This window comes from Rattus rattus, chromosome 11, assembly GCF_011064425.1.
Source record: "Rattus rattus isolate New Zealand chromosome 11, Rrattus_CSIRO_v1, whole genome shotgun sequence".
In the NCBI taxonomy this organism is placed as follows: Eukaryota; Metazoa; Chordata; class Mammalia; order Rodentia; family Muridae; genus Rattus; species Rattus rattus.
In genome coordinates this window covers 72,320,872-72,337,177 of record NC_046164.1, presented here as the reverse complement: position 1 = coordinate 72,337,177, position 16,306 = coordinate 72,320,872, and the positions used below count along the sequence as shown (strand labels likewise).

General features: G+C 49.2%; 1 protein-coding gene and 1 long non-coding RNA gene across 2 annotated transcripts in view; one reads left to right on the top strand and one right to left on the bottom strand.

Moving 5' to 3' along the window:
* Pik3ip1 (phosphoinositide-3-kinase interacting protein 1) lies at window positions 1–12,336 on the bottom strand. Its single transcript, XM_032917069.1, has 6 exons — window positions 11,603–12,336; window positions 10,632–10,748; window positions 10,434–10,553; window positions 9,254–9,460; window positions 9,081–9,159; window positions 1–1,585 (listed from the first exon to the last, which is right to left on the bottom strand). Exons 1-6 carry the CDS (start codon window positions 11,670–11,672, stop codon window positions 1,381–1,383), a joined length of 798 nt encoding a protein of 265 aa, XP_032772960.1. The 5' UTR covers window positions 11,673–12,336; the 3' UTR covers window positions 1–1,380.
* Window positions 11,948–16,306, top strand: part of LOC116912854 — a 42,342-nt gene continuing 37,983 nt past the window's right edge. Inside the window, exon 1 of the long non-coding RNA XR_004389484.1 lies at window positions 11,948–12,028. This is a non-coding gene — a long non-coding RNA (uncharacterized LOC116912854). The remainder of the gene's footprint in view (window positions 12,029–16,306) is intronic.

Below are 16,306 nucleotides of genomic sequence, written 5' to 3'. Positions count from 1 at the left end.
TGCCAGGTAAAATCATGATTGTATTTATATAAGTCTAATGCAGAGCAATTTGCCACAGTTCATACACAGGTGTCAGAATGAGGTATATAAAACATACAGAGAAATACTTTCATAGGAAAGTAGGAAGTTGTTCAGTTCTCTCCCACAGTCGGCACCACCGTGGGAACCCTGAGGTCCAGGCCCCCTCAACAAATGGCTCTAGAGAGCAGCCTGGTGAGGCCTGCTCTCAGTGTCAGGAGTAGAGGGGCTCCTGGCGGAGACACTGCCAAGGCCAGGAGACTGGGCGCTCTCTGCAGGACACTCAGAAGCTGCTTTTCCCTCTCTGGAAAACCCTTTGGGTCCTTCCCAGTGTTTCAGTGATTGTTTTGTACCAGTTACAACCTTAGCCCTGTGGAAGGAGCTGTCCCAGGCCGTAGGGCTGCCTGCAAGCCAGGTTGGACTACAAAGCCAGCCCCACCCACCGTGCCTTTGTTACCCAGCCTCTGGCTTAGTCTTGAGGCTCACCTTGCAGATGCAGGTCACAAGACCCTGAAGTACGTAATTCCCAGGGTCGGCTGGCTATATTCTTATCAACACAAAGTGGAGAGGTTCCTCAATCCATCCCGAAAAGACAAGTCTGGATATTCAGATCTACTGCGTGAGGCTGAAGGCAGAAGTGGGCCCTTCACCTAAGTGGAAGGTTTAGTGCAATTCTTCCCTTTCCTTACAAAACAGGAAGGGACCCTTGGGCCCAGGACCAGCCCACAGTTGTCAAGGCACATCGCTGCCAGCAAGTGGGGCGTGCCCAGCAGTCCCCATTAGAACCCACTTGCAGCCCAAAATTCTAGCTTTTATACAAATTCATCTCTGGTTCTTAGAAGTCAGAAGGGACTTCTAGCCAAATACTTCATTCATTCATATACATCTATATATTCACATGAATATATATGTAAATATATAGTTTTGTTTTTTTAATGCTTGACCTTAACTATGAATAACAGTATATGCCACTCAAGTTCCTGGATGGGAAAGGCAGAGACTGAGACCACCTTCAGTTTACAGCACAGAGGAGCCTTAGCGAGCTCCCTGTCTCTCCCTGGCCCAGGCAATGTGGAAGCCCTTATTTGCCACAGCACCACTGTGGCCGCTGTGCCAGTCTCTCTCCGCAGGCAAATCCTGCTCTAAGGGATAGAAAAGGAGCATTGATAGGACCCTACCCAGCCTCCCCAGCCTGGCCCTTGATGCTACCTGCTGCTTCTTGTGTCATGAGGAGTCACATTCCCCCTGAAAGAAAAATGGGATAAGGTTTTAACCACAACACGAAATGTAGCTCCTCCCAACTGCAGGAGGGTGGCTTGTCCTGTACCAGTGTCTATGTGGGCACCTGCCCACTGCAGGGGCTCAGGCCCCAGGGGTGCCAGCCTGGTCAGTGAGGAGGGTGCTGCCCTCCTGCACATCAGCAGGAGTCTGGTTGCTGTGCACGATGATGGTCTTTTCGTCCATGATCTCACAGGTGGGGTTGGTGAAGGCAGACAGGGGCAGGGTGATTCGTTGCATCTCCCTCTCACACACTTTCTGCTCATGTTGCTCTTTCAAGTCCTTCCCTCTGTCAGGAAAAGAAAACACTCAGGTTATGCTTCTAGCATGGCTTTGCTCCGTTAGCCTTCCTGAAGTCTGAGCAGATGCTCACCGGGTCACAGTGATCACCTGACCAAGCCAGGACTAAACCAGCCCAGGACAAAGACGTTGGCTGGCCATCCTACCGGGCTGCCACTCGTCTCTGCTGGCTGCTCTGTCTTGGGTGCCTGCTGCATGGGACTCAGTGGGGACAATGTACAAGACAGAAACGAGGTAAGACAGGGCTTTGCTTTCAGCCCAGGGGTCCCAGAGACCCAAAGCACTGTTCCAGCTTCATCCCCATCAATGCACATGTCCAAAAAATGAACCAGACCATCCCGTTACAAGACCTGCCTTCCTGGACTGGTGAGATGGCTCAGCAAGGGAAGGCACCAACCACCAAGCCTGACAACCTGAGTCCCAAAGAGTAAAGTCTCAAGTAACATCTCACGTGTGTGTGCGCGCGCGCGCGCGCGTGCGCACGTGTGGAGAAGAGAGAGAGAGAGAGAGAGGTCTCACTTCAGTCTCTGTTCAGCCCTAAGATATAGTTACTTTATTAACCAAAAAAGCTGGGTGGGTGGATGGCTGGAGAGATGGCTCAGTGGTTAAGAGCACTGACTGCTCTTCCAGAGGTCCTGAGTTCAATTCCCAGCAACTACATGGTGGCTCACTGTAATGGGATCCGATATCCTCTTCTGGTGTGTCTGAAGACAGCTGCTATAGTGTACTCATACAAATGAGATAAATAATCCTTTTTTAAAGTTTAAAAAAAAATGCCCAGCCCAGAGCGTTTAAGAAATGCTCCAAGGTTACAAGATAGACTCCAACAAGTCCATTGGGCTCTGGCTGCTCTTTATTTTTTTTGTTGTTGTTTTTGTTTTTTTTTTTCGGAGCTGGGGACCGAACCCAGGGCCTTGCGCTCGCTAGGCAAGCGCTCTACCACTGAGCTAAATCCCCAACCCCGGCTCTGGCTGCTCTTAAGAGAAGCTGTGACCCGAGTCAGCCCCTACGGCATGGTGGTACAGGGATTCAAGCCTAGGTCTTCTAACCCCACATGTGGGCCTTTCCCACTGGAACCCTGCCCCCTGCACTATGTCCAACAGACTGCACGCCAGAGCCAGTTACCCAACCTAGGGCATATCCTTTGAAACCAACAACTTGGGCTCAGCTCAGGGAAGTGCTCTCAGAAGGTGACAGGAGCCAAGTCGGTGACTAAAACCACACAGGTCTCAGGAGTGGAGGCTGGAGCAATGCAGTGCGGGCGGGAGCGATCTTCTAGTGAAACCTCCACTCAACAAACCCAAGAGCCAGATGACTGCAGAAGCGGGAAGATGAGGTCGGCACAGGTCGTGAAGTCACTCAAGAACACTGGTGTTCATCAACTGTTGCAACAACAAGTTCCCAGGCCAGGGGAAGGACTTCAGCCACCACTGCAAGGAGGTGCTGGAGAATGTGACAGATATGTGGACCCCGAGAGCAACAATAGCAAGAAGTCTTCCAAACCAGTCAACCAACCAATCACTGCATCTCCAAGATGGCTCTGCTCATTCCCGGCAATGCCGTGGGGACCCCTTTCTGCTCCCTGCCTTGCCTAGACCTGCCCAGTGCAACTGAAATAAAATGCTGTTTGTTTGTTTAAAACAACCTTCCCATTGGAAGGTCACAGGAGACTGATAAACTCATCCTCCTGTGGTACCCACCCGGTGACCAGGACAACCGCGTTTCTCAACATGGAAGCCCAGGCCTAGCCTGTGCTTCCTGTTAGCACCTTTGCTGGATATTAACTCCCACCTGGTACACTATTCACAGAGAGAGGGTCTTCTGGAATAAGCAGCCCCTTACTCATAGCTGCAGTCATCCATCAGTTATGGTTGACTGCCATACAGAAGGAAACACCTCTCTGTACAATATAAAGCCATGTTCTTCAAGAAGGCTCATGGAGGCAAAAATCTAGAAGGTCTGGGTTTAATTTTAGTAAGGGACCCTCCTCCCCAGCTAGCAGTGGTTCACAAAAATAATGCATTTAAGCCAGGTGGTGGAGGCGCAGGCCTTAAATCCCAGCACTCAGGAGGCAGAGGCAGGAGGATCTCTGTGAGTTCAAAGCCAGCCTGATCTAGAATGAGGTCCAGGACAGCCAAGACTACACTTAGAAACCCTGTGTAGGGGACATCTTTTAACAGAGGCTAAAATTCAAAATCTACCAGAAGACTGGAGGAAGAAAGCAAGCCGGGAACCCACCGCTTCCAGAATACCTACCAAGGCACCAGAAGTGTCCCACCATCCAGGAAGAGAAGCATTGATTAGCTGCCCCTTCGATGGGTGCCACGCCCCACACACCCCTGCCCTCACTTCTCCCTATTTCCTACATGCAGAAGCCTGGCTTTGCCCTACTCCCTCCCCTATGGAGCATGCGTCTGTATCCTGCTGAGCAGCTGGTAAGGCAGGCTTCACCACACACAGTCTATATAGGGGCCAAATCAGTTTGTATTAGTAGCGGGCTGGAAGAGCAACCAAGGGTAAAGGAAGCAGTAGTCTGGATGGGCCTCATCCATCCAGGAGCCTGGATGAATGCCTGACCCCACGTGCCTGGGGCAAGCCCTGCCTAGGAATCCCGGAGATGCAGTGGCTGAGGCTGCCAGGCCAAAATGACCATTAGGCAGCCCAGCACCCTCCCACTGCTGTGGGGGCAGGGGACAGTCTGGCTGTTGTCTGGCAGCCAAGACAGAACAAAGGCTTACTCACTGACTCAGCTTCTCTCCCAAGGGGGTGGAATGGTGTTGCCTTACTGTTTTCCCTCCCTTTTTATCAGACTAAGAGCTCCCTGCAGAGCTAAAACAGCACTCAGCAGGGCCAGGGAGCAGGCACAGCCAAAGGCCTGGCTGCACCTCCTGGCCTAAGTTACCAGGACAAAGGCCCCAGCCTGATTGAGTCCCCGTCCACCCCCACCTCTAGCTCTTCTTTCCAGGAGGAAGCCTTGGGAAACCCACCCTTCCGAACCCTGGGAAGCTCCATCAGTCAAACCCTGGGGCACTACAGAGTTCAAGACTTGCAGGAATTACTGATTGCTCTGGGTCTTCATGCAAGCTGGGCTCACCAGAGAGAAGAGGGGTGAAGAACCAGAGCTGCTGCTACCTGCCTCTGTGGAAACAGAGGCCTCTGCGGCTGATTCCAAACCAGAAGCCACGCAGTGCAACTCTGCTGCTGCTCTGGGCAAGTTTTCCAAGGCGGTTACTGTACAGGCGCACAGGCGAATCCCCAAGTGTACGTACACTGATTCTACCTCACAGGACGCCCACGTGCCCGCTATCACCTCAGACCAGAGAAGGCTGCGGGGGGGGGACGGACAGAGGAGAAAGGGAGAGAGAAGGGAAAGAGAGAGGGAGGGGAGAGAGGAGGAAGGGAAGAGGGAGGGAGGAAGAGAAGGGGGGACAGGAAAGGAAAGAAGGAGAGGGGGAGGAAGGGGAGAGAGGGAGGAAGGGAGAGGAAAGGAAAGAGAATGAGGGAGGGAGGGAGGGAAGGCGGGAGTAGTGTTAAACCATTGGTCCTAGCAAGAGAGGGCTAGGAGTTAAACCAAGCCATAGTGTCCTCTAAAGAAATGTCAGTGCTCACAGCCGACCTAATGGGAAGCGGGAGGCCCATTAAAGGTTAACAGTGAGCCTAATGCGTGGCATCAACAATTGGAGGGGATTCTGGAGTAAGATCTTGGGTTGTTCGTTTTTTAAATTTCTAAACAAAGTCATTCTTTGAGACTTTTCTATTGCCCTGTGTAGTTTAAATTTAGATGAGGCTACCGGGTTCTGTCAGGCGCTCTAGAGGTAACTGACGGTATTTAGATATATCTCCCTGTCCAGCCAGCCATGCTGGCTCGTGCCTCATGCCTGTAAATCCCAGCACTCGAGAAGTCTGAGGTATAAAGATCAAGAATTCCTGGCCACGGCTCAAGAGATGGCTCGGCAGTTAAGAGCACTGGCTGCTCTTTGAGAGGACCCAGGTTTGATTCCCAGCCCCCACATGGCAGCTCACAACCCTCTGGGTATGCCCGCAGTGCAGACCTACAAGCGAGAAAAACACCCACACAAACAAAGTAAAGTTTAACGAGGCCGAAGAAATGGCTCAGTAGCCTAAGAACACTAGCTGCTCCTTCAGAGGAGCCAGACTGGAACCCCAGCACCCACATGGTGATTCACAACCATCCGTAAGTCCAGTTCCAGAGGGTCCAATGCCTTCGCAGGCTTTTGAGGACAGGGTGCACAGACATACAGGCAGGCAAAACCCACACATAAATAGATAGCTAGTTTCAGGCCAGCCTGGGCTAAAGAGTAAGAACCTATCTGAAAACAAACCAAGAAACACTCACACAAATACATACGGTCTAGACTGGGTACCAAGAAATGATATAGTTTAACTCTTCTAGGTCTCAGCTCCTCATTGGGAAGAGAGCTTCAAGGCTGGTGATGAACTGGGTAAAAAAAGTCGTCTGAGGAACGCATACAGCAGGGCCTGACTTATCAAGGAAGCATGAAACCAACAATGGGCCTGTGATTAGCATCTGATTACTGTCCCACTGCTTACGTACGATGTTTGTGCAGGGGAAACGTCCACATTTAGCAGGCATGATACCTACCAAGCAGGGTGGTCTGAAATGGCATTGAGCTTACAGCCCTTGCCCTGACGACTGACTGTTCCCTACGGGTGGGGAGAGGGGGAGGCTCGGAGCTTGCTTCTAGCCCACATGCGGTTTCCTGTTGTACAGGTTGTTCTCAGAGCCTGTTTGCTAAGGAAAGGGGTGGTCCGGAGGTTAGTGACAGGGAGTCTGGTGACTTAGTGCCTTCCCCCTGTGTGTACAGCAAAGTTCCCTCAAGGTCACATGGGAGCCCCATGACAGCCTAAAAAAAGTAAAACTAAAAGAAAAAGGCCTGCTGGCCTCTGCACCTGGCCCCTGCTGAGCCTGGATTAAGAGCAGTTAGTACATGCTTCCGAAGCTCTGGAAACTGTCATAAGATTGGAAGGCAGCCAAAGGCTGTCCAGAGGCTGAGGAACATGGGAAAATCTCAGGGCTCAGTCCAGCATGGTATGGGTCAGTGGACTGCACAGGCAGAGAGCAGCTATACTGTTTTCTTCAGAGTTTCTACATGAACAAGTAGGTGTCCCTGGACCTGCAAGTCATCGATGCTTCTGAGGACCACGACCTCAGTCTGGGAGTTAGGATGCTCTCTCTCAGGTCAATTTCGGAACCTCTCTGCTCCCTTGACTCATGGGGAATCAGAGACACCCGTAAAATCACCTGTTCATGCAAATGGTAGGGCTGGGATGGAAAGGAGTACAAGCCCAGTGCCCTTTTCAGAAACAGCGCTGCCGTTGTCATCCCTAACTCCCCACCTGATGGATAAACCGAGGCTCAGAAAAGCTAAGTGGTCAGGTACTCACATCCTCTGGACAAGCACACCAGCGACTGTTCATGGATCGCTCGCTGTGGCCCACACACCAAAGCTCAGCAGCCACCAGCCACACACCCCCGCCCCCGCAGGGACGCTCTGGACTGGTAACAAGAAGCAACCCGCCCCACTGCGCCACACGGACGGACGACAACCTGTTCCACCATATTCTGAACCTGTAACCACGGGCAGAGCGCCTATTCTCTTGCCTCGAGTTTCCTCATCTGAGAACTGGAAAGAACACCAGTTTTATCTTCTAAGAGTGATCGGGAGCGTAATCTCAGCCCTCGGGAGAAGGGAGCAGGATTCAGACTTCAGACTTCAAGAAGCCAGGCTTGGTGATTTAACACTTTAATCCTAGCAATCAGGAGGCAGAGGCAGGCATTTCTCTGAATTCAATGCCAGACTGGTCTGTCTAGAGAGATCCGTGACAGCCAGAGTTACAGGATCAAAACAACAAAACCCCAACCTCCAACAACAACAACAGTAAGAGTTCAAGGCCATGAGAGCATGCCACCTCTGTAGCAAAGCCTCGCCTGCCCCTTTCCATCTGCAATGTGGCTGGCTCCAAAACCTCTAAGAACACCTCCGGTTTAGAAAACAATGGCTGAAGGCTGGAGAGATGGCTCAGAGGTTAAGAGCACTTCCAGAGGTCCTGAGTTCAAATCCCAGCAACCACATGGCGGCTCACAACCATCTGTAATGGGATGTGATGCTCTCTTCTGGTGTGTCTGAAGAGAGCAACAGTGTGCTCATATACATTAAATAAATAAATCTTTAAAAAAAAAAAAAAGAAAACAATGGCTGAGAGAATTCAACACACTTCAGACACGGCTCCCACTGCTGGACAACCAAGCCCACTGTACCACTTCTCTTACAGGGAGGCTTCTCCCGTCAGAGCAATACAGCTGGTTCGTGGGGCTGGAACTCATGCCGGATTTTGTCCGAGAACACTCGGTGTTGTAACAATGGTTTTGATTCTTAGAGCCGCACGTCACCGATTGTGACAGACTTGTCCCACAGGCCTGCAAGTTTGTCCTTGCTTCCCAAGCAGTCTCTTGCACTTTCATATCCGGTAAGGAGCCGCCTTTTCCCTAATCATTTCTTTTCTTCTCCCTACCCTAGAGGACACCCCACTGATACAAAAGACCAGGGGCTAGGAACCTTTCCTAACAGTGGAATGTTTTGACAAGTGGTCTCACTCTGTCTTACAGATGGCGGTAACTCACCACCTGTCTGCTCAGATTAAAGATCATGTCTTGCTTTTATTGAGGTGTTACTTGTTTTTCTTTTGGTCTTTTGGAAGCAGAGCCTCTGTTTGCAAACTTGTAGACCTCCTGCCTCAGTCTCCTGAGTTCTGGGATTAGAGTATGTATGAAGCAGGACACCTATCTTAGGAACAGAATTTCAAAACTCAACAAAATGGGGCTGGGGAGATGGCTCAGTGGTTAAGAGCACTGACTGCTCTTCCAGAGATCCTGAGTTCAAATCCCAGCAACCACATAGGCTCACAACCATCTGTAATGGGATCTGACACCCTCTTCTGGCGTATGTGAACACAGTGACAGTGTACTCATATAAATAAAATAAATAAATCTTTAAAAAAAAAAAAACCTCGGGGTTGGGGATTTAGCTCAGTGGTAGAGCCTTGGGTTGGTCCCCAGCTCCGGAAAAAAAAAAAAAAAAAAAAAAAAAAAACTCAACAAAATGAATCTCTCTTCCTTCAGAGCATGATGAGGAGGGCTCAGAAATCCCATTCCTCAAGGGGTTGAGGCAGGATGATGAGTAAGAGACTACCCCTTCAAGGTCAGTCAGGGCTACAGATGGAGACCTTGTCTGGGGGGGGGGGGATGGGAGGAATCAGTATCCAAGCCCTTAACCTGAGAGACCAAGATCACCAGGCAGTGACGAAGGCCAAATCTCTACTCTTGAGCTGGTTTTGATTCCTTCAATACCGTACTTCCTTTTGAAAGACACCAAGAAGATGGTCTGATACTGTATCTCTTCCTCAGCCCTATTTCATGGGAGTTGGGAAAAGAAACTACCCACCTCTTGTAAGTGTAGCCCAAGACGATGCCAACTCCAATAGCGATGATAATTACCGTCATAGTAACGCCCAGCACGTAGCCTGCAAACGACAGGACACGAGGTCCCGTTAGCCACACCCCCTGGACCAGCAGCAAATGACATCATCTGACGAATTCTGACACACGCAGCCATACCCAGAGTTCCCAGGTCTTTTTTTTCCTTGGAGTTCATCCTCACACGCTGACTGATCCCGATCACTGGCTGCACCTCTGCTGCCTCACTCCTGGCTGGCAGGGCGTTAGCAGGAGGGAACACCTGTGTCTCTTTGTCACCGGGCGCACCAAACTTCTCTTCCAGCTCCGTTGTAGAGGACGGTGGTGGTGATGCTTGGGAAGTGGTCTCTGGTGGAGGTGAGGTGAGAAACAGGTCTCATCAAGGACTCCCCTAAGTGCATTCTACAGTCAAACCTGACCTGACCTGACCTGACTGTTGGGGATGTTACAGGAAGGGTCCGCCCTAAAATGCTCCCCTAAACTGTTATCAAATCCTGCCCTGGCGAACACCTGAATTAAGCATTTCCGTGAATCCCAGCCAGTCATGCAAGCCGGGGCTACAAAGTGAGATCCTATCACAAACACAGAAAGGGAAAAAAAAAAAAACCTCTCCTGCCCTAGAGGCAAAATCAAGTCTGAAAGGGTTGCACTGTGGTTGGGATGTTACAAGGCAAATCTGAGGAAATGGTCTCAAGAAACAATAGCCTCTCTCCTGCCTCCCACTTGTCTCTTCAAGTCCTTGCAATCTTCCAACACCCAGCTGGGCTTGCCAGAGGGTTTCTCCAGTGACTGCACGCGGGTCTTCACAGCAGGAGACAACCCACACTGAGTGCAAGATTCCTGCCAATCCCAATGTTAAGGGCTTAGCCTTGAGAACTGTCTTAATTTAATCCTAGAGAATTGTCTTAGTTTTCTTAAGTCTAAAAGCTTTGAATTCAAATCACAACACACCCATTGCCTTTGGCAGGTGGTCAAACTTCTGGGTGACTCAGGTCCCTCACACAGCTTCTTCCCTGAGACTGTGAGCTGGGGACGCTACACACAGTAAAGGCTGGTCTGGAGCGCTCTGCGGAACGAGCGAGCTGCCTCCCACCGTTGTTTACAAGTGCTCGCAGAGGATGAGCTCACTCCGAATGCTGCGGCGGCCAATGGGCTTTGGGCTCCGCGGCCTGGAGATAGCTCTGACCAATTGGACGGCGCGGGGGTGGAACGGGGCGGGACCGGCGTCGAGCAGCCGCACGTGCGCCGCGGGTGTAACCGCTGCTGCGCTGCTCGGCGCACGGGACTGACGTCCTCTACCCGGGGGTCCCAGGGCGGGTACCTGGGCAACGCACGTCCTCGCAGGGCCGCTTTTCAGGGACGCCAGTCTCGCTGCTGATGTAGCACCAGGGCCCACGCGGATCCTGGTCCGGGTTCCGGCAGTAGTTGTGGTTGCCGGGCCCTGAGGTGGGGAGAAGAGGCGTCAAGGGCCGCGGCCGCCGCCCACCAACCCCGCCCGTCACCCCCGGCGTTCACTCACTGGGCTGGGCGAGCGACTCGCCGCTGCCTTGCGCGGCCAACCAGTTGAGGCAGCGGAGACCCGGCGCGGGCGAGGGCTGGTCCTCCCGGTACAGGTGGCCGTTGTCCCAGAAGCAGCCTGTGAGGAAGAGGAACCCACCCGGGACCCTGAGTGCGGCTCTCTGGCTCCGTGGGCGAAAGCCCTGGGTACCTCAGAGAAAAGTGGAGAGCTTGTGTCATGCCCCTAGCGGCGTCTGGTCCACAGACAACAACAGTGAGATTTAGCTTTAAAAAAAAAAAAAAAAAAAAAAAAGCTTGAGATCGCTGCACAAATGCAAAGGGTTGTTACTCCTGGACTTGGGACCACTTTGAAGGTGCAGGAAGCCTGGCTGAGGTCCTTCTGTGGAGATGACGAGTTTAGTTCTGGGCAGTCAGACATGGAAGTCATCCCAGTGTTGAGAAGTCAATGTTACATAAACTGACGTTCCCTTCTCCACGAATACAGCCACCTTCTGCTAGTTTAACAGAAACCACCGGCTCCCAAGAGAATTCCACAAAAGCCTTTGACTCAGTGAAGCAAAAGATTCAATAGAGACTCCAGCTGAGGGACCCTGCCACATCTCTTCAGCTCCCACTCCCCTCAGCAGAGAGCCACAGGAGGAGGCTGCAGAGGGGAGGTCTGTGCGCCTGCCACACTATACAAACGGACTTTAAAAGGGTAGGACTCTGGGGAGTAGAAGAGATGAATTCCCAAGCTCCATCCACTCGTGTAAAAGGAGAGGGAAAGAGAAAGTGACTACTTGTCTTTGTTCTTAATGGCAAATATGGAGCTGCAAGGAAGGAGAGGAGAGAAGAATGCTTTCGTAGGATAGCACGAAAAGCAGCCAAAATCATCCTTTCCTGTCAGCCTGGCCACATTTGAGAAATCTGGGGGCTTTAGCCATTCTGCTTCATTAAGTTGCTGCAGAAAGGGAAAAAAAAATGTAATCTCACCTCCAGATCCATAGGCTTCTGCCAGAAGCATGTTGCTGAGAAGAAATGTGTGTACCCAAGCCAACAGCATCCTCGCCTCTTCCGGCTTGCAGGTGACTGAACAGCCAGTGTCCGAATGGGGTCTCCTTGGCAGCAGTTTTGTCTTCTAGTTCCCAGCCTTGCAGTCAGACCGGCCCTTGTTATGCTCTTCTGGTAAACAGCCTCTCTTTAGAACTGGGAGCTTCCCAGCTAGCTTGCTGCAGCCGAGGTGTTTTTCAGCTGAAAGGCGCCCCCTGGGTCCTAAGCCTCCTAGACCGTACCAGATCACTAACCCTGAGCCAAGAGCGGAACTCAGCCAAGTGGAGAGTGGCAGAGAGGTTTTGCTTAGCAGCAGATCCGTGTGAGACCTGCAGGACTCCATCCCCAGAGCTTTTCTTTTCCATCAGTGTGAGTACCGAGTCATTATGTCAGAAGGCATCGTGGAGTGGGGTGGATTAGGAGCCCCTAGAGCACTGCACAGTTGTAAGAGAGGATGCTGATTGCAGAAGCAGGAAGAATTTAAGACCACATAGGCGGCACAAATGAGTATTATCTGTCTGGAAGCAATATATTTAAAGTGTACTTTGCCAGGGCCAGACCATCACATTCCTTTACTAACATTCGAGGTTTGGGGTATCCATATATAGTAGGAATACCGAAAGGGTATCTTTCGTGGAAAAACACGTTACTCAAGCATTAGATTCGCTTAGCTATATTGTAAAATCCACCCTTTCTACCAGCCCAGAAGTAAAACGTCTTCCTTCTAACTCCCCTCAGCCAGTATATAGGAAATCCAGTTGCAGTAATTTGTATCCTTCGTTAAACCACATCTGCACAACTTGGGGCTTTTGGAGTTAGGGAAAGGGAGGCGCTCTTTCTGTTTGCTCTTTCTGTTTGGCCGGCAGCTGAAGCTCCCCAGCAGCCTCAGTAAACTGAGAGATAGAACAGAGTGGTTTGCCAAGACTACCTTGTGACTCGGGCAACTCCAAGAATAGAAGTGGGAGACTGTTTTATCTTGCCACAGTGTAGGGAGGGAAAGTAACACGACTAAATAAGTTTTATGGCCATTATCATAGTGGAAAGCTAATGCGATTCTAAGTATGAGAAGTGATTGAACCCTGATGTGTCTTTTAAAAGAAAAGGGTTCGTTTTTATTTGTGTCTGTGCTCAGGAAACCTTCAGGGCCTCTAGAAGTGGGCTGATGGCAGAAGTGGGGTGATGGCTAGTGTGGGCCATGGGAGCTCAGGCCAGCTCTTCTGGAAGAGCAGCAAGTATTCCTAACCTCTGAACCATCCTCCCAACCCACCTGACATGCTTCTTAAAAACATTATGTCCAGACTGGATAGATGGCTCAGTGGATAAGAGCACTTGTTGCTCTTGCAGAGGTCATGAGTTCAGTTCCCAACCCCTAGCTTAAGGCCATCTCTATCTAGTAATAGTATACACAGCTCTGTCTTCTTACCCTTACCTGGGGCACATACATACATGCTGGCAAACACATACACAAATAAACATCCCCCAGAAGAGTGTGTGTGTGTCTGACACATGGTGTGCGGTGTATGCCCATGTGTATACATAAGGAAGTCAGAACAGGATGTCATGCCACCCTGAAAGAGGGTTTCTTACTGCACCTTCAAGGGAGGCTGGCCGGCCAGTGATCCTCCTGGCAATACTCTCTGGTTCTGAGGATCCCCCTGTCTATGCTCTCCAGTGCTGGGTTATAGGAACACAGAACCACGTTGGCTTTTAATGTGTGTGCTGAGGATTTGAGCTCAGATCTCACAGGAGCAGAGCCATGTCCTTTTAAAACATGTCCTCAGTTGATAGTGTGTTTACCTAACATTCCAGAAGCCTTGTGTTTGATCCCTAATGCAACATACTGAGTAGGGGAGTGCCAGTCTGTAATCCCAGCTCCAGAAGTGGAGGCAGGAGGATCAGAAGTTCAAGGTCATCCTTGGGTATATATATATATATATAGGAAGTTTGAAGCCAGCATGGTCTACGTAAGACCCTGTTTAAATTTTTTTAAAGTTTGATAAACATTTTTGTTAATTTTACAAATACTTATTTTTGAAAACCTACTGCATATTAACTAGTATTTTTAGATACTGGACTTTATCATGTGAACAAAATATTTGAATTTGTATCCTCATGATGCTTAAATTCTAGTTGGGAGAGGCATGATATTTAAAACATCAGTATTATCACAAAAGAAAGTAATACAAGGCGAGAGACAGACAAGTGGAATGTGCTTAACTTGATGAAGAATGTGTACAAACTGGGAGCAGCATGGCTGGCTTAGGAAGGGGAGGCAGGATGGCTGTTTACCACACTAGATGGTGGTCTGAGTCTGGGAGAGCGAGGTGGACTAAAGTCACATGCAATAGACAGATTTACTCAGAAAATTTATACTCTGAGGGTTGAGAAGAATCACATGAGTAAGGTGTTATCACAAGGATAAGCCACAAGTCACAAAAACATGTTTTTCCATAGAGGCCATGAATGATAACAGCTGAAGTCCTCTCACTCCCATTTGCTACTCTTGGGAGGAGCACAGAAGCACATTCCAAGTGCAGTTCTGTGCTTTGAAGAAACTGAGCTCTCAAGACTCTTATTTTCTGGAGTTTTCTCTCAAGCACTTACAATTCTCACATGACTCCATTCTCAGACTCTGTTCTGATAGAGGATCATGAGACACTTACCTGGGCTACACATCAAGTTCATGTCTAATCTGAGGAATTTAGTGACAACTTGTCTCAAAATGAAAGTAAAGGATAGCGCATGGCTATGGGGTGCCCACAGAAACCAGAGGTGGGCGTTTGACAATAATCTTAGCAAAAGTGAGCTTCTTCATTAGCAAAGGTTCTTTGAGGTTGCCCCTCAGCACCTAATCTAATGCCCCTCCTGTGACTCAGAATAGGTGCTTCTGTTGGACTATTTTTCTCCTGAAGAGAGAGATGGCTGTTACAGCTAGTCAGCACTTACATCGTTTGCAGAGTGTCTACCACGCAGAGTGTACACCATGTGTAGATAGATGCCAGTATGTCTCCATCAGAAACCCCATAGGATCTGACATCCTCTTCCAGCTCCATGAGCACCAGCACTCACATCTCCTTAGCATGAACATACAGAAATTAAAAATGAGTCTTAACAACTAACGAACAACATGGGACCCAGTATGTAGCTCAGTGACAGAATGGTTACCCAGCATGCACAGGGCCATAGAGAGTTCCATTGAAAGGACTGCAAATCCAAAACTATACACCAAGCATACATGAAATGGAAGCCCATACTTTTAAAGAGACTGCCTTGCGATTTGTATATTTTGACTAAAATATTTCTTTAGCAAGATTCATAAAACTGTTGCCTGCGCTTGTTTATTTAGACAGCAATTTTGAAAGAATTGGAAGTCTGGAATAACAGTTCATAAAATAATACAATGCCACATGAAGGAAAGTTCAAATGTGCATGATCAGAAACAGACCAAAACATCAATAATGAAGACAGGAGTATCTGTGAGCTCAGCCTCACTTCATTGAGCTGGATATCAGACCTATTAGAATGTGCATTTAAGGGGTTGGGGATTTAGCTCAGTGGTAGAGCGCTTGCCTAGCAAGCGCAAGGCCCTGGGTTCAGTCCCCAGCTCTGGAAAAAAAAAAAAAAAAAAAAAAAATGTGCATTTAAAGGGCTGAAAAACCTTATGTCCGCTCATTTTCATATAGACAGGGTCTCATGCTAGCCTTGCATTCCTGGTCCTCCTGTTTCCACCTCCCAAGTGCTAGGCCACAGGCATGTGCCACCACACCTACAACTACAAATCTTCTATTATTGGGTTGGGGGGGCACTAAATCATGCTTGATAAATTAGTTACAGGGGGGAAGAAAGTATGAAAAAAAACTAAAAAAATTTAAAATTGTAGCTTTTCATGTTTTCTAAGTAGTGCTCCTAAGACATAGCACTGAATATAATACGTTAAGTTTTTGGGTATTTAATTTTGAAATAGGGTCTCTCTACCTAGCCCTGGCTGTCTTGGAACTCACTATGTAGACAAGGCTGGTCTTGTACTGAGAGATATGCCTCTTCTGCCTCCTGAGTGGTGGGAAGTTTTTGGAAAAGAAAAATTAAGACCATGGCAACAGATTATGGAGTGGCCAGAAGTCCAGACCTCTAGAATGGCAGCAAGGTCTCTTAATCACTGAGCCATCTCTTCAGCTTTCCCACCCAAATCTTTAATGTTTGAAATAAAGGAGAAAGAATAACTGTGTGAGAAAGAGGGGTTTTGTAAAACCTTTGTAGGATGGACTCTTTAAAGGGAAGGTAATAAAACAACAAAGTCACTTTCTTTTTTTTTTTTTTTTTTTTTTTTTTTTTCAGGAGCTGGGGCCTTTGCCTTCCTAGGCAAGCGCTCTACCACTGACCTAAATCCCCAACCCCATAAAGTCACTTTCAAAAACAACATTCCACTCTGGAATTGAGAAGAGACAGATCTTGGAATCATTACCCTGCATTTGAGGAATAAAGGGAAGAGTAAGTTCCCAAATAAAAGTGAGTTTTGGTTTTGAGGCTGGATATATAAAATGTAGCTTTCACCTGACAAAGTGTCACACATCTTTAATCCTAGCACTCAGAGACTGGTGCAGGCAGATCTCTGAGTTTGAGGCCACCCTGGTCTACAGAGTGAGTTCC